The sequence below is a fragment of the Salminus brasiliensis genome, chromosome 13, assembly GCF_030463535.1.
Source record: "Salminus brasiliensis chromosome 13, fSalBra1.hap2, whole genome shotgun sequence".
Taxonomy (NCBI): domain Eukaryota; kingdom Metazoa; phylum Chordata; class Actinopteri; order Characiformes; family Bryconidae; genus Salminus; species Salminus brasiliensis.
In genome coordinates, this window is record NC_132890.1 from 29,674,954 (window position 1) to 29,696,623 (window position 21,670).

The 21,670-nt window shown below is 40.1% G+C and overlaps 1 protein-coding gene across 3 annotated transcripts in view; it reads right to left on the reverse strand.

Moving 5' to 3' along the window:
- myo5aa (myosin VAa) overlaps positions 1-21,670 on the reverse strand; it is a 69,697-nt gene that overhangs the window by 20,902 nt on the left and 27,125 nt on the right. For all 3 annotated transcript variants that reach the window (XM_072695459.1, XM_072695461.1, XM_072695460.1), the window contains exons 8-23: positions 19,009-19,116; positions 18,317-18,423; positions 17,911-18,176; positions 17,675-17,756; positions 17,174-17,314; positions 16,958-17,083; positions 15,764-15,847; positions 9,757-9,915; positions 8,671-8,768; positions 8,162-8,248; positions 7,655-7,763; positions 6,638-6,849; positions 6,026-6,182; positions 2,156-2,395; positions 1,617-1,865; positions 424-517 (exon numbers count right to left, since the gene is read on the reverse strand). In XM_072695459.1, the coding sequence (XP_072551560.1) occupies positions 424-517; positions 1,617-1,865; positions 2,156-2,395; positions 6,026-6,182; positions 6,638-6,849; positions 7,655-7,763; positions 8,162-8,248; positions 8,671-8,768; positions 9,757-9,915; positions 15,764-15,847; positions 16,958-17,083; positions 17,174-17,314; positions 17,675-17,756; positions 17,911-18,176; positions 18,317-18,423; positions 19,009-19,116 (2,319 nt within the window). The remainder of the gene's footprint in view (positions 1-423; positions 518-1,616; positions 1,866-2,155; positions 2,396-6,025; positions 6,183-6,637; positions 6,850-7,654; positions 7,764-8,161; positions 8,249-8,670; positions 8,769-9,756; positions 9,916-15,763; positions 15,848-16,957; positions 17,084-17,173; positions 17,315-17,674; positions 17,757-17,910; positions 18,177-18,316; positions 18,424-19,008; positions 19,117-21,670) is intronic.

The window sequence follows — 21,670 nt, forward strand, 5'->3', positions numbered from 1 at the left end:
CGGGGATAACAATGGCCTAACACTAGGGCCACAACTGGTGCTGGACTTAAGACTAGGCAATGCCTGGGAATAGGATTGGCTTCCATTGGATATTGGAGTTTAAGACCGGCCACAAATGGGAATAGGAAGAGAAAGAGAAGGGAGTGGATAGGATTCCTAGTGATTTCAGGGGAAAAGGATGGGCCACAACTAGAACCACAACTGGGGCCACGAAAGGGACCATGAAAGGGGCCATGACTGGGGTTGGGCTAAGAATGGGGCAACAACAGGTTTTAAGACTGTAATTAAAATTGGGCAAAACCTATAAAAATAGGATGGGACTCAGGCTAGCCCTGGATATTAGAAAGACAGCCTGGGTTAAAACTGGGCTGGGACTATATTAAGTGAACTGTGAGGATTATGGTAGTGTAAGATTTTGTGCACCTGTCCATTGCTGGCCCTGTTCCTGAATCATTCGGTTTAAATCGTTCTTCTCTGTCTTCAGCAGATTGTTTTGATCCTTCAGCTCCGTGATCATCTAAAAGACAAATACATACATGCCACACATGGAGTAGTATTTAGTACTGACTCACCTTATGCACATATCTAGGCTCTTTCGCAAACAAGTGCACCTCAGTGTTGGAAGAGGTTGCTAGTTAGAGTATATAAAAATAATTCCAGTCAGTGGAGGACCCCCACACTGTGCTTTTTCATTCATGTAGAGCGCGCTACAACTCTAAATACTTCACCAGCCACTGAGGAGGGGAAGAGTAAGAAACGCACAAAAATATGTACAGCATGATATCCCAGATGACTGGGATTCCCAGCCTCTTTGGCCTGACTGGGACTGTTCCTGAAAGCCAGGAACAATCAACCTTTAGCAAAGACTGAAAAGACTCAGCTATGACAGTAAGTAATTTGTACTAAAACATACTGCACTGTAGCACAATCCTACAGCTAATCTAATCCCTCTACCCATCACTACTCTTTCTCACCTGTGGTAGTGTACAGGCCTCTCCTTACATTTCTGAAAGCTTGGATGCTTCTCCTGTGGGTCTAAATTGGGATACAACTTCAGAGAGGAGGCACTCATCTAGGGTTTAGAGGATCTGGGCTTAGGATCTATATAACCTTTGGAGTTAACCTATCTAAATAAGATTGGGTCAAGAATGGACCTGTGGTGCTGTCTGGACACCCGTGAACACAAGACTGGGCCAAGACTAGGCCAAGACTGGGCATGAAGTGCTGTCTAGGCACCTTTGTAGACAGGACTTGCCTAAGACTGGCACCAAGATACAGTCTGGACTCCTGTATAGACAATACAGGGCCAAGATTAGGATCTGGGCTAATCTACAACTTAAGCTTAACTGATACAATGCACTTAAAGTTGGGGAAAAAAAAACATCTCAAAATTACACAAAAGTAACTCATAGATACACACCTCTGCACACACACAATCACACACCTGTACATATTAATTGCACTCAAATACACACTTGCTTTCACAGAGCCAAATTAGGATGGTAAAGAGTGAGATTGAGGGAGAGAGAGAACGAGCGAGACAGAGCGCAAGAGAGAGCGAGAGTGATTTCTTTAAGGTGCCCAATTTTAACACACGCATGCACACACACACGTACATGCTCCATCTCATCCTGGTAGGTCTGTGCCCAGTCCTCGATGGCCTTCTTCTCCTTCTGTGTGTTCTGCAGTTCTGCTCGCAGGCGCTCCAGCTCCTCCTGCAGTGTGATTACTCTGTTATTGCTGCTCTTGGCCTCCTCCTCAGCGCAGCGTAACCGGCTCAGCTCCCTCCGCAGACGCTCACTCTCCGTAGTGTGGGCCACCTCCAGCCCATTCAGACGCTCGCTCAGAGTACGGTTCTCTTTATGCTACAATGGAGAACCAACAGAACACAACACATATTTTATACAACCTCCAAAGTAGTCATTTCAGCAACCATCAGAATAAATGAATAATGTGCACTGATGATACAGAGACTACCACAGGCTGACCATCTCCTGAGAGCATGTCCTCCTTAGTTAGAGATGACCCTAAACTGCTGTGTCCTGGTAAAGGTTGGTCATGTGTTAACAGGTTCATGGTTGTGACAACAACCAGACTGAACCTCAAACCGGGCTGTCTGAGCAGCTTAGTTTCCTCTGTGTGGACGGATGGTTACCTGATCGTCGACCTTGCGCTGCAGCTGCATGATTTTGTTTTCCATGCCGATGTTGAGCTTCTTGTAGTGCTCGACTGACCGAGCTTCGATCTTCAGCTTCTTTAGCTCGCGTTTGGCCCTCATGCGCCGCACGCAGCACTGCAGGTAGACCACGGCCGCCAAGGAGCGCTTATACCACTGCCGGGCCAACCAGCCCCGCACCATCTTCTGAATAAGAACCGCCTTATGCTCCCGCAGCAGCTGGAGAGGGAGAGAAAGAGAGAGAAAGAGAGAGAAAGAGAGAGAAAAAGAGAAGGCGAGAGAGAGAGAGGGAGTGCGAGGAAGATGAAAAGAGAAAGAAGGGTGAAAGAGAGAGAAACAAGAGAGAAACACAGAAAGGATTGAAGTGAAAGGGAAAAAAAGATAATAAAATAATAATAAGACAAAGGAAAAGAAGGATGAGTGAGAAAGAGGAGGAGATGAGAAAGGTAGAGAGAAGGACAAGTGGAAAGAGAAAACGAGAGAGAGAGAAAGAGAGAGAGAAGGAAAGCAAGAAGACAAAAAGAAAGAGAAAGAAGGCAAGGAGAGGAGAAAGAATAAAAAGAGAAAGCAATAAAGAGAGAGAGAGAGACAGGAAAGATGGCAAAAAAGGAAAATGAGAGAAAAAAAGAGACAAGAGAGGGGGCGAGAGAGAGAGAGAGAGAAAAAAGAACAAGTGAGTAAAGAAAGAGAACACAGGAGGAGACATTGAGCAGAGATAGAGAGATAGGAAGACGAGAGAAAGGGAGACAGAGAGAAGAAAGAGAGATATTGAGAGAGAGAGAGAGAGAGAGAGAGAGAGAGAGAGAGAGAGAGAGACAGAGAATTAATAAAAGACAAAGTAAACACACAAACACACACAGAGGAGAGAAATGTAAAATGATTAGGGTGGTCTTTCAGACACAAGTGCAGCATTTCACACAGTGTTACTCTGAGCTCCGCTCACCTTCTGTCTTTTCATTTTGCAAATATTACACATCTCCGCTCTTCTGCTACCAAACTACCCACTCTGAGGAGAACCAAGCAGGAGATACAGGAACACAAGCAGCAGAGACAGAGTGAGAGGGTGTGTGGGAGCATGTGTGTGTGTGTGTGTGTTGGTAGTAGTCATTTTGAACATTAGCAGCTGCTGGTGTCCATCAGTGGGGCAGTCCCTGCGTTAAAACATCCTGTACTGCTGGTCACATGACCTTCTCTCCCTGAGGAGCATCACAACAAACACCCATCCTTCATTACTCAGATACTGCAGACCACCGCCCTCCACTACAATTCCTCCTGGTAAATGTAGTCCATCATCAGGCATGATTGGTGTTTGAAGTTGCTAATGTAGCTAATAAAGACTTATACTATTACTACAATTGGTGGAGTATTATCACACAGTCGATCAAACCCTGTGGAGGTGTTCAGTAATAATCTCTAATAGACTTGTTTATGTGGGGTCACTGATCAGCCCACTGTTATCTATATCTATTTATAGTAGAGCCTCATTCTGGATACTTATTTGATTAGTACTTAATTATAGATGTTCACGTTGATGCTATTAGATCTGACAGTAGATATTTAAAGTTGTAGAACTTTCTTACTGGATATTTATTTTACATAAGAACTTTATTCTGGATATTGTTGCTATTAGAAATTAAATTTTAAAGGTGCTGTATGCAATTCTGGAGAACGGGCACACCCATCCCTTCAAAGCTCCTATTCCATGTACACGCTTTGCCAAACATCTTTTCAGATCTTCGAGGCAATAAAACACATGAACAATGTCATGGTTGTGATTAGCTGTAGCTAAGTTAGCGTTAGCTCGGTTGAGGGTTAGCAAACTGCTGCTACAATTGCTGCTGCTAAACAAACCGGATGTGATTTACCATCACAAACATTTGCAAAATGGGACAAAAAAAAAGTAAATGTTCCCAAAAGATCCAGCAGGAGAAGAGCAATACTTCAGACGTGTTCAGAAGTCTCTCCACCGGCCTAATGCCTCACCAGTGTTTGAATGCTTCCTCGCCCCTCGCCTGATCAAAGAACTTTTTGTTTAGCTTTTGTTTGGCAGATCTTTTCCTTCTCTGTCATCTCTCCAGATATACAGATACACAGTTTCCCCTGTCCTTCTCTTCCCCCCCTCCTGTGCACAGGCACAAATGCCCCCTGTTGCTGATTGGATGGAATAGCATTGTGTGGCCCGACCCAAGTCAATTACGGCTTTTTTTTTCAGCGTGCAGGAGTAGAGCAACATCCTCATTGAAATCATATACAACACCTTTAATGTTATTAGAACTTACTGCTTCAATGAATTAATGATTCAACTTACTAGATACTTACAGCTGTTGTGCAGTGAACTCATTATTCTGGATACTTCTTAAAATGTTAAAAGAAAATAATTAAAATACTTTTTAAACATGTATTATGTATAGATCTACTGATACTCTGAAAACTGTGGATTGCACAAGAATAACAATTATTTGATACATTTTCTGCAACCAAATTGGTGTTACTAAAAATACTTTTTTTCCCTTTATCAATCCCACTTTTCTAATTTCACACGGCAACACCTTTTTTCCCCAGGAATAAATCTAAATGGTGTTCTCAGCATTTCTTCTATCTTATATTTACAAGAAAGTAGATCAGCTCTGTTCTCTGTGACGTATAATTGACACCAGTGTGTAACTATCGCTCCGCCCCGTTCTGAGTGTAAGCAGCCAACACAAATGTCTCCGACTTCCCCATGCTCCCAGTCTGCTCATGTGTCTCATGCCTGAGATGATTCAGCGGTTTCTGTTGCGTTAATTATAACTGGACTGCGGCACATTTCTACTGCCAAACTGCATCAACTGCACTGCTGTATAGACCTGTCAATCAGAGCTCAAACAGACATACATCAACTTCAACACACAGTGATCCCGTAGCAGCACTATGACACACCACCTGTTTAGCATGGCAGTATAAAGCCACTGTGGATAGTGAAGCACTGTGAAGCAAAAAAACTTAGTTATTGATTTCACTGAAATTAGCAGCAGTGCTGCTTAAGAAAATACAACAGAACAGGGGGGCTTCTAGACTTAGACTACTGGGACACACATCATTTAGCAGGGCACAGGTGTGCCCCTCTGCTTGCCTAATATCACTAGTTATTACTATGATTTTTATTATATTATTAATATTACTGTCACAACCATGCAATAAATATTCTCTTTGAAGAATAAAACTACATGTAAAACTATGATTTTGTCTTTGCATTGTTAATTAGTATCAACTAGATAACACAGGCTTTTAAAATGAGAAGTTTACTGTTATACTGGCTAGATCACAAATCATTTTGCAAGCTTGTGATATCAATGCCCCTTTTACTAACTTAACATAAATAAAGGCTATGTTAACATAACCAATGCCTTTGCTAGTTTAATTAATGCCGCTTCAGTGGTCTAAAAATAGATATTTTCATATTTACGAATGTCCATTGCACTAAGCAAAAAAACAAAACTTTGACTGACAACCTGTTATCTGCTCCAGCTTTTGGAAAGACAATGGGCATTATGGGAAATGTAGTGCCTGTAAAACATTAGCATGGTCTGTGCGTCTGATGGTTCTGCTCAGCAATTCAGGATTGAAATAGATACCGCCATAATTTTTGTGGGGCACAGCAACATTTTACTGGGGCCCCAGTTAATTGGGTCTAGTGACGCCTCTACAACAGCAAATAAATACAAAAACTAAGTCTGTATCAAATATAACTAGTATCCTTTAAAACAGTCAGCAAGATGTGAATAAAAGTGAAAAATTCACAACAACTGAGTTATGGCGTTATTGATGACCTGTGTGTGTGTGCTGGAGTGAAATAACTGATCTGCATACCGCTTTGTATAGCTGTCTGGCCATGTATGCTCGCAGGATGCACTGCATGGCCAGAGCGGCCGCTTGCTTGCGTCTGTAGTTGGTTCTGGCCACGTACATCCGCTGGTACTTCTGGATGATGATGGCAGCTCTTGTGCGGCGCAGGAACTTGGCCAAGCTGGACACAAAACATATACCATGAGGTTACCTTCAGGTCTTATTTCAACATTTTGCATTTTGAATGAAAAAAAGGAAACATAAAGCTGCTGATACATCAGTACAGTACCATTAAAAAAATCGACACACCTGGTTGAATGTGTGCTGATCATTCGTCTAAAAACACTAAATGCTTGCGTGACCATATTTTTGAGGACAGAGGACAGTGGGGACACTGGGGACACATGGGTATCTACCATAGGTAGGATATTGGTAGGTAGGATTCCTCAAATTGTGGAAAAATACGGTGACCCTAGTAGTTGGATCAAATGTTTTAAGCCCACATTCAACCAGGGGAGTCCAAACTTTTGACTTATATCGTAAATCAAATATAAAACGAAACAATTTCGTAATTAACTTCATAACTAAGCGATTCATTATACAATTTCTGTGTACATATATGTGTGTGTCTCTCACCATCGGGCCTGATATCCTCGGACATGTCTCTGGATGGTGATTGCAGCGTGTTTCATGCGCAGGTACTTCTTGCGGGCCAGCCAGCAGCGGATGGTTTTCTGGATGCGGATGCAGGCGGCCCGCAGTTTATCTGCCCGGAGCTTCTCCAGGTATGCCACCTGCCCCGCCCGGAAAAATATCTTTGTCTTTCCAAACTGGTACTTGTCTGGATCCTGGACAGGGAACAAAAACAAACAGGTGTTTTTTAGACTTGGAACACATTACCAAAAGATGTCAGTCAGGCTTCCTCTGTTACTGCATTAAAAACTTTAGTATTTAATTAGCTCATATTACTAGGCTTTTATTGTTGCTTATCTCTTTTATTCCTCTGTTTTTGAAAATGTTATTGTCTTTTATTGTTGGGTTATTTCTTCTATTTGTCCTCCTAATGTTTTGCTCACTTGTTTGTGTGTGCACAGCACCTTGAGCTGCTAAATGCATTTAATGCTATAAGAATAATGCTTATTACTATTATATTAGAGGGAGATTCATCATAGCAATATATTTTTTTATTATTTTAACCTTTATAAAATGCACAGTCATGTGATATTGTAGTCTTATTCTGAATAACTTACACTACTGTTTCAAAGTTTAGATGACTTGACATATATTACCTTCGTCTTTAATGCAATAATAACCTTTAGGCATTTATTTTTATATTATTGAAGAGTAGAGACTTCTAAATGGTTGTTGTATACATGAATATGCAATAACTGTAGCCACTGAGGTGTAATACCCGGTGTAATACCCGATTTAATAACTCTTTATGGTTTAATAACCAATTTTATGGCACCAAACTGAATTACTTTAATATTACAAATAATAAATTAGTACCTACGAAGTTGGTAACTGAGCCGAAAAGCATCACTGGTCTCATAATATAGGCTGCTGATTAGCTGCTTAAATTACATTCTGCATTATGTTCTGTATTTCCCTAGTTGTGTAATGTAGGTTAAACTGAAGTCAAACAGCTCCTACCTGCACCAGCTTCTCTAAAACGTTCTTACAGGTCATCTTCTTATCGGGCAGGACGTCCTTCTGCTTCATCAGAACCCGATAGCGGCTGAAGAACTCCTGGTAGGTCCACCTGAATAGACACACACACACACACACACACACACACACACACACACATACAGTTACTATAAACTGTATAACTGTACATGTATATTAAAATACCAGGTGCAGTGCCATATAAGCAACAGGTCTGGTACCTCGGTTTCTTTGAAGAACCATGTTTGTACATGAGACATGAGTGTGTGAAAGACCTTTTTATTAGAAGAACCCTGTTTTTTTTGTTACCGATATATTGTGATATGGTTCTCTAAACATTTCAATGGTTCTGGCCAGTTGACTACATTTTCCCCCTAAACATGGTTCTTTAGGGAACCAAAAGCGGTTCTTTCATAGAGTTCCTGAAAGATCCATTTGTGGCAGTGTTAGTGATGTGCCACTGAGTGTGTTGAATTTTAGCTGTTTAAGTACCTGGATGGAAATCCTGCAGCAGAGATACGGATGGTCTCCAGCACACCACACGCCCTTAGTTGCTGCACCGCCCTCTTCGGGTCAAAGCTGGAATTACAGCAATTACACAATTTTTATTTTACAATAATGTATTTCCTAATTTGGATTGAATCATTTAACTATTTGTTTTGCTTATTCTGTTTCTTTTTTAAATAAACATTATAAAGAAAAACAGCTTTAAAAGGGTGCTGCTCGCATGCCAGCCACCAAGAGACAAAAAAAAAAAACAAAAACAACCTTTCTTTTATTCAACATTAAAGTTCGATATAGAGGAGCAAATTTAATAAACAAGAAAGCAAGGCAAACTCATGATTTGCATATAACCAACCCCAGTACAGCTACTGGAACAGGCATTACATATACTGTAAATGTGTCCTGGAAAAGGTGTAAAACGTCCCACAGATATAAAGCTGATGAAGATTGAAGAAGAAGAATATGAAGTTCCAGGAGCCAGATGCTGGCCGACTTACGTGAAGGCGTATTTGTAGTCGTTAGGTTTGATGCAGCGGACGTAGTGTGGTGTAGTGGCGTTTAGAGTCTCCATCAGGAGCTGCAGGGAGTTACGGAACTACAGAGGAGACCAACAACAAAGTCAAGTACAAAAGATAAGATACATATTTGCACATTCATACAAACTCATCTACCTAATTCGTACATTATTATTATTATTATTATTATTATTATTATATATAGTTACCTACAGCTTGTTATACTGATCATACAGTCATATATTTTGCTCTTACACGCTTGTTTTTGCACTATTTTTGCTAGTATTTTTACTCCTAGTAGATGCTGACAGCATTTCGTTGCCTTGTGCTTGTACTGAGCAAAGAAAGTTAAACCAATCAATCACATTACATCACATTTTAAACCCTTTCTCTCAGCAATAGCAGTGATTTTGCAGGTAAACATGAATACAGCTGATATCTTAAGAGCTAGTTTGAGAAACAAAGCTTGGCTCTAGGTTTCTTCGCCCCCAGCCAGGACGTGGATGTTTCACTAGCTCATGTGTAAATAATACTAAACTCACCATGAGGCAGAGGTGTTAATGAACTAACCTAAACCGTACCAAAACCGCAAACTACTGTATATTTTGAAATGGATGCATCTAAAAAAAATTACTTTTTGTAATCCTCATTAGCTAAAATGATTGTGCAGTTTTTAGCCTTTAAGGCAGAAAGGATTTATTTTCGTTGCATACTGACAGATATGAGTCTAAAGTATAGAATGTGTACTTTAATCAGTAGGTCATAGTTTCATTACAGATCAAATACATATAAATATGAATATTAAGTGACTTATGATCTGAAATATTCCAAAAATCAATTTTACTTCAGTGTTCACATTCTTACATTTCTCACCTGTAGATGAAGCAGGTAAAAATAATGGTACTATATGTACCACAGTTTGCTGTATACTGTGGGTTTCCCCTCTCCATTTATCTATTCCTACATTCATTTTAATAGTACGTCTTGCCCCCTTGAAGAAAATGAGATTATAGGCAGTGGAAGATGATAAATAAGCAGCAAATTATAGCAAAATACCCAAACACCCACCTGCAGTCCAACAGTCTTCTTGTGCTCCTTGCTGGCATGGCCTGGCTTGCCCTTGTCCGGTTTGACGCTGAGGCGAGTGCGCCCCCCTGTGGTAGGAGCCGCCCCAGTTGGGCTGATGGCTTTTTCCTCATCCTGGAAGAGCTCCACCAGCAGGTCAAACTGTGAATTACACTCAATGTCAGTTAAACAGTTAAAAGTTAAGTCTGGCCAGGCTGAGGACAGTCCTTGTGGAAGGCCAGTGTGAACGAGCGTGCCTTTTCTAAGCCTTGATTGAAGATGATTGATGATTTTGTGCTGCATATACAGTAAGTACACCCAGTCACACTGGCCACTGCAGGCAAGGCTGTGCTCAGTGTAGAACTACCCAGGTAGGTACAAGATTTATGACTGAAGCTTTGAAGCGATAGTTCGGCAAAACAATCCCATTTCCTACCTCAAATGTAGCTGAGCAGCCAAGACATGTTTGGTGTTCAAAGGACAAACTTTGACTACTGTTCTTAGCTCTGCTCTGTATTTTCATCCATGTTGATAGTTTACAGTGAGTGATACAGTATCAGAATTAGGGTAAAAATACTATATCACAACATTTAAATACTTTTTTACAATATTTTTTAACAATATTTATCACAATACATTTAATCACAGACTAAAAACATCAGGAGCGACAGGTTCTTATAAACTACTATTCAGCTACTCTCCCATACTGAACAGTGATTTTTATTTAACATCTGCTGCTCTTCATCTAATTAGACCAGTCTAATTACACTGTTAGTAATGAAACCTGCAGCTGATCAGTGTTTATTAAGCACTAGCCGTATCCTCCATACGCCTAGCCAAGAATATTGTTATCACAATAATAAATTTGATCACGATACGATAAAATATGGTCATATTGTCCAGCTCTAATCAGATTACTGAACTGTCTGTGCGGTGACAGACATTAGCATTCACTGACGTGTCTTACTTCTTAGCTACATTAGCCTCACCAAGCATATCTTGTCTTACTGGCTATGGCTGAGGTGTGCCAATGTGCAAGTTAGATTTTTCACTGAACTATCGCTTTAAAAGACATTGCCTCTTATTTTAACAGCCTTCAGACAATGCAGGTTAGTATGTGATTTTGCAGAAACAGATTAGGCCTTAAACAACTACAAAGCCTTGATTTTGACCAATACTAGCCTTAATCAGTACCTGGAAAAACACCCATGTGTTTTCCCATTATGCTTGTTGCACATCTTCATAAATGAACTATAAAAGCCTTTTTCTGTTTATCTTACACTGTACACTGTAAATAAATAAATAAATAAATAAAGTATAACATATATATACTTAAATGTATAATAAATGTGCATATATGCATTGAAACCCCGCAATGGTACTTTATTGATTTGGAGTAGAGTAAGTAAAGAGGCATCAGCAGAAAAAGCAGCAGCTCCCTCCAGACTCATTCATCATTAGAGGTGAAGAGCTGGAGTCAGAGGGGGCCAAGCACCATGCAAGAGAGAGGGGGGAAAAAGTCCTTATGGGATCAACCCGACCAAAACAAGCCTAACACACTGCTGCAACACACGCCACAGCTCCAAAACAAACACAGGCCTTCACCTATGTGGCTGTCTGTCCTCAAGCTGAGGTCTGCAGCTCACTGGGGCTGCCTTTAACTTCCAGATGTCTCAGTTTTTAATTATGCTGTTTCTGACTCCTGGTTTCCTTGAAAGCAGTCGAAAAACAGTGTGTGGAAAATGCAGATTCTGAACTGCAAACCCACCCTATGCTAGTGTGTGGAAGTAAAAAAGGAGATCTTTTTTGAGGAAAAAAAAACCATACATTTTAAATTAAATAAAGTATTAATTAAAATAATATGTAAATAAATAAAGTTTTAATTTAATGTTTTTTGACATATTTGACTAAATGTCTGGGTATCATTAAGATTTGTACTGAGATGTCTCTTCAAATTTATGTAATGTTTATGTAATGATATAGATCCTTTAGAACTTTATTTGATCTAATCACTTTATTCATTTGTAGCAAATACATTCTTTAATCTTTAGTGATTTTTTTAATGATGTAGTTAAGCAAACAAAATTAAGAAATCAAAATTTTATTTATATTGTATTTTTCAAAGCAACAGGCAACTAAAGCCCTTTGCCAACCATTTTTACGGACGGCGCACTCCCACTTCAGTAAATACCCTGGTGCCTTTTAGAACTATACTGGTGGCTTGTATTCTTTCCATTTCCATTAGGCATTTCCATTAGACAGCATGATGATAACCTGACCATACTGTGGATATTGGCAATAAATCTTTAGAGCAAATATTGTCCGACTGTGAATATGGTGGATTGTGACAGTGAACCTGTACCTTAAAAACACGTCCGAAGTGCAGACTCGAACCTGCCCAAACAGAATGTTAATCAAACGTGTGATTGATTCGGCGGTGTGTGTGAGGCAGTGTGTGTTAGCTGTGGTCAGAGCAGGTCCCTCAAGGCTGCAGCACCACGGGTCTGCAGTAAAGATCAATACAACTCAGAGAAATCTGTCTCTCAGCAGCAGCTGTACGGAGGAGGGCTAAGATGCTGAAGCAGCAACTTACACACACACATACACACACACCCTAAAGTCCCACTCCGTGTGCGAGCATGCATTGTTTTTTAGTAGCTGTAGTGAAACTGCAGCAGGAAGGAAAAGGAAGAGAGGGCTAAAGTTGGAGAGAGAGAGACAGAGAGAGTCAGAGAGAGAGCACACACACACACGAGAGAGCTTGCTTTTACCTTCTGCAGCGGTACAGGTTGTCATGGTAACAACACAACACATAGACAACACGTGGATGGAGAAAACAAAGAAACGAGAGATCAAAGAAGTATCAGAACATCCACAGAACCGTCACACAGATGAATGGAAGCCACTGCTCTCTCTGAGCAAACGCAGCTACAGCCACCACCACCACCACCACCGAGCCGCCAACAGAGAGGCTGTGAGCGCACTACAGCTTTAGGATGGAGACTCAAAGCCAGAATGTGAAGCTTTTTAGGCAGGGGGATTCAGCTCACTCTAATCACTCATAATGCCGGACTTCACCAACTCTTTACCAACTGTCCTTAATAATAAAAGAAAAAGAGTTTCAACAATAATTGTCATAACTAAAGAAAAGAAGAAAAAAAAACAGTACAAATAAAATAAAAGTGTCACACAAATTAATAAACGAATAATTAAAAAACAATATTCTACATTGTAATAATTATTATTACTAATAAACACATTAAAGTTATTAATACAGAAAAACATAAACAGAATATATATATATATATAATATAAAATATTATATATACATATTTTATATATACAATTATATTCACAATAAATTATTATTAAAACAATATATTTTACAGAAAAAACATTTTATACTAAAATACTACAAATAAAAATATGATTGGGAAAAACTATTACTACTAACAATAAGCTACTACTACTACTACTACTACTTATTATTATTATTATAAATTGATTTGATTGATTGATTTTTAATATTAGCAGCATACCTAAAAATATTTGTTAATATTTTTACTACAGAAACAAGATATAACATTAAATATAAACACTAAACAATGATATCTGTTGAAAATGTAATACTACTACTACTACTACTAATAATAATAATAATAATACATTTTATGTATTATTATTTATTATAATTTTTCTTATTATTATTATGCTCCCCTAATTAACTGCTGTTTAAACAAGAACGGCTTAGGGAGACAGGTGGTGTGAGGAACAGACACACTGCTCATTAGGGAGTGCATTTTTGCAGCATTACTTCAGCAGTATGACTGGTGGTGGGCTGACAGGACGTAGATCAGGTGCAGCAAACTCTGCAGCCCAGCAGTGTTCACAGTGATTCAGTGTTTTCTTGACCATACCCAAGATCAGTTCAGAGATCTGCGGCCAGCTCGGTCAGAGAAAACACTAAACCTCTGGTGAAAACACGATGATGATGATGATGATGATGATAATGATGACGACGAATACGCTGTAGACAGGACTGTAGCCCTGCTCCTGGAGACGCACACCCACACTGCCCCCTCACTCAAACGTAGAGGTTACTTAACAACTCCACACAGACTCTGGGAGCAGAACTGAACGTCCCACACACACATAGACTGATGAAATAAGCACAGTTAGTGTGGACAAAGCTGCACGATGGCTGCTGAACTTGGATCAGTTTGGCCTCATTTCTTACAAGATTAGAATTAGCTGCTAAACAAGCTAACCCACGATAAGCATCTAGAATCAAGATAAGCATTAGGAATCCTAATTACTGCTAGACGATGTTAATGGCTTCTTAACACTACGCCACTGTGAGTCTCTCTATGAAAGCTACTGCCTCTAATAGTAATTATTAGGAAGCGGTTTAGAATTAGCAGGATCTTGCACATTATTCACGCTTACCCTCACACTTCAGCACTGTGAGGAAGAAAACCATGACAGACCTTAAGACAGACTGACAGACTGATCGCATGAAAAAATGTAGAAAAAAACAAACATGTCTGTCATTTACATTCTAACTCGCTTTCTCTGTGGGAAACGGCTACAGGCTTGACCATACGGTATCACAGTGACGTGAGCTGCTAACTATTTTGCTGAGTATCCCGTTCGACTGAACTGTAAATGTAAACGTGTGCAATATCGTTAGACAGCGGTGTGTGAATGGCAACTTCTCGGGGGGAAACAATGGGCTTCATATATATTGAAAAATGTAAATAAATGATTAAATATAAATTCAGACTTTTATGTAAACCCATAAATTCTCCATATCATACTACATTGCTTTTTCTCCCACCCTCTGTGGCAGGGGTAAGAGCAGGGAATGTCGTTGTTACCCTGAGGGCATTCAGCGTTGCTGTGTTGAGACTGGCCTACCAATGGTTCAATCCCAATTTCACAAAAACACACTACCCTCCACTCCAAACTCTATCATCAAATAGCATAATGCTAGTTGTTAGCTCGTAGGTGTTTCCTTCATCTGTAGCTGTTGGAGAATGTCGGATTGGTGTAACTGGTTAAGCAATGCCGCAGCAGTTAAAGGTGACAGAAACTGCTGAATCATGGCTGGATTTAATGTTGATGATGTAGGACAGTTCACGGTCAATGCTATAACATATGCAAGGCTGGCTGATGATAATAAGTATGATTGCAGAACTGACAGTGTAAAAAAAAATCAGTAAACACCTTCAGATGACATGTTATCCTTGCACAAAAAAACCCAGTCTTTACAGTATTGCATATTACAGTGACGTTATCCAGACAGCAGATGGTGCTGTTACCCTTGACCTTACTAGATTTCTCAGTTAAGGTCAAATCACTGGAAAAAAAATCCTCACTATTCTAGAAAACTCTCCCTGGGCCTCTCTCTGGGAGGTTTTCTTATTACTCACTCACTCACTCACTCTCACTCTGTCTCTCTCTCTCTCTCTCTCTCTCTCTCTCACACACACACACACACACAAATGTTTCTTATAGCTCTCCAAGTAGACTATTGAGTGTGTGTGTGAGTGCGTGAGCAATTCCATAGGTGTGTTTGTGTGTGTAGGAAAATACACAGTGGAGAAATTCAGCCGACAGCTAAATAGTAAGTCTGTCTGATTCCTCTGGTATTTTAAATGTAGGGCTCTAAATTTGGGACAAGGCCCAGATAGTGGCATAGTGGAATTCAGGACAAAGCCCTAGTATTCAGTGTGATTTGGGACAAGATCCTGGTATTCAATGTTGTCTGGGACAAAGTGATTCAGGTCTGGTCTTGATGGCGACACAGGAAAAGGCCCTGGTCAAAATGTGTCGAGTGGTCAAGTGTGATTTAAGACAAAACCCTAGTTTTGAGTGCAACTCAGGACATGGCCATGATCTTCAGTGTGATTTGAGACAAGGCCAGCGCTGTGTGATTTGGGCATGGCCCTGATATCAATGACAGTAAATACAATAATGAGTAAATACAGCAGGGAATGACATTACTGACCTTACTGGCCTTCAGTACATGAATCTGCTCTTCATTTACTGTGTCTTTGTTTTTCTCCAAAAAGCCTTCGCACTGATACTCCACCTGAGAGAAAGAGAAAGAGAGAGAGAGAGAGAGAGAGAGAGAGAGAGAGAGAGAATCAAGACTGACAGCAATTCCTTGATTAATCTAATTACATAACCTATTTATATGTATTTATATGTTTATAGTCTAAATATAGCCCAGATGAGTAACCACTAACCCCCAGTATAGCTTTAATGACATTAGGATGCAGTAGAGGCTGTGGTTCATGTATTGATCATCATATGAAATACAGTCTTCGTAGAGCAAACTAATGCACGCCGAGATGACTACTCTGAGACAGAGAGTGTGTGTTCAGATACATGTGTGTATGTGGCCTTGAAGTCTGTCTAGCTCAGCGTAACGCTTACAAGCCGAAATACGACACTAGAGCTAAAAGTGGACTAAACAGAAGGCCTGCAGCCTGGATTTCATCTGAGAAGATGATCAGAAATCTAATAACATCAACAACTGTGATTAGACTAGCAGATGGATTAGTACTCAACGGTCAGCGTTATTCTGAGTGTTGGGGAACAGTTTTACATTCACACTGCAGAACACAGACAAAAGCGACTTTGATTTGCAGCTGCGGATGTCATGTGTAAAATAAGTCGTCGACATTAAAGCAGCATTATGTAGCAACTGTACCTTTAAATAACAGCTTCAGAATCGTTGTGACGCTCCACTGACTGTAACAGTGAGATTGACGTCTCTAATGCTGCTACTCCTGGCTAGGAAAGCTGCTAACTGCACGATGTAACTGCTGAAACATGCCTCAGCCCATATGCTCCTTTCACTTTCAATGCCAGTTTTGTAGTCCACAGAAATGCTTTGTGTAGGCATTTGTATTTGTGCCAACTTGTAGGGGGAGCCCAGGAGCAGAAAATACCAATTCTCACATACTGCTGCTTTAAAAAGGCAGTGCCAAGCTAAGCAGCAGCACAGTGTCTTTATAAATAGTTACTGTCCAGGTTTATGAATCTGACCTTAGATCTCTTGTTTGTGGCATTAGAGCTATCCATCATATTAAGAAAGGTCGGGCACTGCATTTGTCTTTGGTAACAAATGCAGACCATAGGATGAATTTTACATGGTATGCGTTTATTAAAAAGAAGAAAAAAAAAGGACAAGTACCTTGTCTGCAAAGTGCTGAATGATGAAGGCCTTGTTGGACATGCGAGGCTTCTCAAACAGCGCACACGTCTTCAGGTGAGTATTATACAGCTTCTGAGCCCAAGAGTCATCAGAGCCTTTAGGCATCTATAGAGCACAATAGAAGGAGAAAATTTAACACTACTGAATGTTCTCCAATGATCTACGGGGCTCTAGTGCGGCTGCATTTGGTCTTACCTTGCACTCCTCGTCCAACAGGTCCAGGATGCCCATTTTGGCCTCAATCAGGTTAATGCAGGGCTGATTATCATAGAAATCAATCAGAGTCCAGGGAATCTGCTCCTTCATATACTCCTCCTGCTCCAGCTTAAACACGTGCTGCAGGAGAGGAGATGAGAAAATAAGACAAGAGGAGAGAAAAGACAAGGTGAGAATAGCAGAGAAGAGAAGGGAATAGGAATGAAGGTAAGACAGAAGAAGAAAAGGTGGAAGAAAAAAGCAAAGTAGAGTAGAAAAGAAAAAAAAAGAGGAGTAAATAGAAAAGGAGAGAAAAAAAAGGGAAGTGGAGACAAGGAGAGAAGATATGAGAAGAAGGGAGAGGAGGAGAAAGGAGACGAGAAGAGAAGATATGAGAAGAAGGGAGAAGAGGAAAAGGTTAATGGTTCATTAAAAAGTCTTATGTTTTATTAAACTAGTAAATTATTATAAGATGAGGAAGTTATCAGAGGAAAAACCCACCATGTTAAACTGCTGTTGTAACTTTTCATTGGCGTAATTGATACAAAACTGCTCAAAACTGTTGATCTCGAAGGTTTCAAACCTGAAAAATTAATATAATTAATATTAATTAAAATTATTACACTAAAATATTAAATACAACATTGTTTCATTTTAAGCACATTTATGTTTGGGACATCTTTTATGTTAGACAATGCACAACTACATACAAACACACATACACTTATTCTACTCACCCGTAAATGTCCAGCACGCCAATGAAGGAGTGCTGTTTGACGTTGGAGTGCAGCGCTTTGTTGACGTGGTCGACGATCCAGTTGAAGAGTTTGGCGTAGATGTGTTTGGCTAAAGCGTCCCGGGCGTTGATGGCCTGCAGTTTGGGGATGGGCTTGATGTACGTCTCTGATGCGGTCTTTAACTTTTTATGGCACAGCCAGTGAGACATGTCCTGATAGGTCACACCCATCAGCTCACAGAACACAATCAGGTGGCTGTTGTTGGGCTAACGGTATAAAAGGATGGAGAAATGGCACCAATCAATATAACAGCACAGATTATAGTAGCATCGGTTAGCATTGAAGTTAAAGCTGCAGATACATTATTTGTTTGGTGTGTTTAGGATGTATGAGTGTGTGCGCTCACCGGTATAATGCTGCTATCTGCATCTCTGTCCTTCACGTCCACGTTGCCGAGGTGCAGGATGGCTGCCAGCACCTGGAACAGCCCCATCTGATATGATTCATTAATACCTGATAAGAAGGATATAACAAGCATTACACACAGTTACAGTTTATTACACAATTAAAATCCACAATTACACCATAACCTGCACACCACATATCAGGACCAGCAAGTGTGGATTTGTGTCACAGCATTATTCGTAAAAGTATTCTATACTGTCATTCTGACAAATTGCCATACACTACAGGGGGGGCACTGCTGTCTCTACTGTCTCATTTTGAAAAGTGCTCTATCAATTAAAACTCTTTATAATACTCAGTAATGTTCACAAGATCCATTTAGTCACTCTGACAAACTGCAATACACTGCAAGAAGTGTAGGGGGACAGGGGGCACAGAAAGCACAATAGTTAGATCAGCTAACAGGTTACTAATAATTATTATTAGAGCACAAGGTACATAAAAAAAGCAAACAAATATTTAGATCAGCCTATTCACAAAATAATAATTTACAGGTTAATGGTCACAAATAATCACCCAGCCCAACCAAATATCAGAGATACACGCCGATATTTTCCACTTTACACCCACAACACACACGCAAATGACCAGTCCTGTACTAATTCAATGTGTTAGTAGGTCAGCAGGTCTTACCCAGCAGAATGAAGGCATTCCTAGTAGTGGACATTTCCTTAGCGTCGTCCACTCCATCAATCACTGGGTTCCGGCCCTGCTTGGTGTAGTGGAAATCATCAGCGCTGCCTGGGGTCAGAATAATATGACACAAACAGGCACACAGAAGTGGGGTCAGTGCTGATCTGCAGGAGTTCAGAGTTTAGACAAAAATGTAATTTAGCCAATTTCCTACGTTGCTCCAAATGTAGCCAATCAGCCAAAACATGTTTTTATCGTTTTATAATGGAACATATTATAATTTGTCATATTATGTAACATCAGAAGCTAATGGAAGCTTACACAGAACAACCCTGCTGAAAACACAGCTTAGACTAGCAGCTACTAAAGCCGCAGCACAGCTGCACCAAAGTCCATTCTTAAACATCAGATTTATAATTGTGTATCTACTAAACTAGTAGAATTAGAGGTGGACAGATGTGTGTGTATATATGTGTGTGTGTGTGTTTTATGTTATATATTTTATAAGTTGCTGCAGCTCTGCATGAGGTCACTGGACATTTTTACTTGTTAGAACTTTGGGTATATGGGTTTATGGAAACAGAATCTGTAATTTAGCAGAACAGATGGTCGGTCTGCTCGAATTAAAATATATAAAAGCATAAACACAGCAGCACACACAACTGCTCTCCCTGTACCCTTCATCTTTTAAAAGTGATTTTAATGTACATTCCAAAAAAAAACAAACAAAAAAAAAACCATTGTGGCTAGATTAGGTGCAGCTTTGCTACAAATTTTAGACTACTGTTACTGGCACTTACACACAGTATCGGTATCGGCAATAGATGCACAGATACCATAAAGCTTATTGACTTATTACTTTTTTTTTGCATACTTTATGAAACCAAACAAAAACTTGTAAAAGCCAGTCATATACAGTTATTACCATTAAACAGACATTTAATGGAACTTATAGCACTTTTTGTTTCCATGTAGTGTTTTTTTGGGTCTGAAACTAAAGGCTGAGTGTAAGCAACTTGTTTAAAAGACCAGACACTGAAGTTTAGGACATTTTTACACAGAGACGTGCACCTGAATGTGAAACTGCTGCATAGGCATATTTTGTTTCACTGCCCTGAAATGTGAATTTTAAGCACAGTTTAAAAGCTGTTTGGTCGAGCTTAGGTACTCTGTATCAGCAGATACTTGAAAAGTGGTATCGGTGCATCCATACTTCAGACACCAAACAGAACTTGTAAGTGAACTAGCTTTAGCTAATCGCTAGTGTACCTTTGTCACCTTTTTTTTTAATAAGCAAAATATTTTGAATACAGACGTTCCTTTATTCTGATATTAGTGCATCACTGCACTGAACTCATTCCCTGTGTGTTCTCAATTAGCTCACATTAGGTAAGGAGTGCATGAATGAATTGCTGTGTTTTGACTTGCACCAGAACGCACTGCACCTACTCCTAATAATCCAGAACCTCCAACACAGAAACACCTTCAGAGATTAAAGGAGAGATGGCCTGTTGCTTGGCAACAGTAGCCCGATTGTGTGGCACTATGGCTTGTACACGTGCGCACACACACCACGCACACACCAGCGCCATTAATGGGGCGTCAGTTGGGCAGGAAGTCAGCCGAGTTGGCAGTCGACGGAGGACAGCACAGAGCGAACAGTGTGTGTATGTGTGTGTGTGTGTGCGCAAAAGAGAGGGTTACTTAACGTTTGAGAGACCATATAGTGTTTGTATGTTTTACTGTTAGCACTGTGCATGTGCGTGCGCAAGTGCACATGTGTGTACAGGTGAATGTATGAGACTGGTTATGATTAATGTCTATATCCAATAGTAAAGGTGAGTAAAGTGTGTGTGTGAGAGGGGGAGAGAGAGAGAGAGAGAGAGAGAGAGAGAGAGAGAGAGAGCACACAGGCTGTCTCTCAGTTGGAAATCATCTATTCTCAGTTCTCATGCTGCGCTCAACACAAACCAGCTCATCTAATCACTCACACACACACACACACACACACACACACACACACACACACACACACACACACACCTGTCGTTATGAGTCTGTCAATATTAACAGTAACCTCAGCTGAACTGAACGACAGCAGTCATTCACTGCGGTAATCAAATTGTTACTATAAAAAAAAGAACAAAAAGCGCTCTAAACAAGGCCTTAATCACAACATATTACCCCCCCCCCCCACCCAATATCAAATATTTATAACTATACTATAACTAAATAACTAACTAAATAAAAAATATTACCCTGACTAGCTCTGGGCAATGTTAGGATCTGTCAGTGTTGCCATCTGTTGTTGATGCAGCACTTATTATTGCAGCACAACACCACCATATCAGCATATACCAGCTAACAGCTCTGACTTACAAGAAAAAGTAACGTTAATATCAGAACATTATTTTTTGCACTGGAGCTGTTCTTGTTCTTGTGCATAATACTTTACTAAAATGTGACACTTTGGATGTAGGGACCATTCAGTAAATCATTCAGTAAATACTGAACCGTCAATCTGACTGAATCAAATGTTTACAAACTGCTCTGAATCAGGACAGAGAAGCTGGCTTACATTAGCTTAGCTAGCGGGATAACACAACAAGTTCAATTTGGGCCGACAGAAAGCACACTAATAAACGTTTAGATGAGAATGACT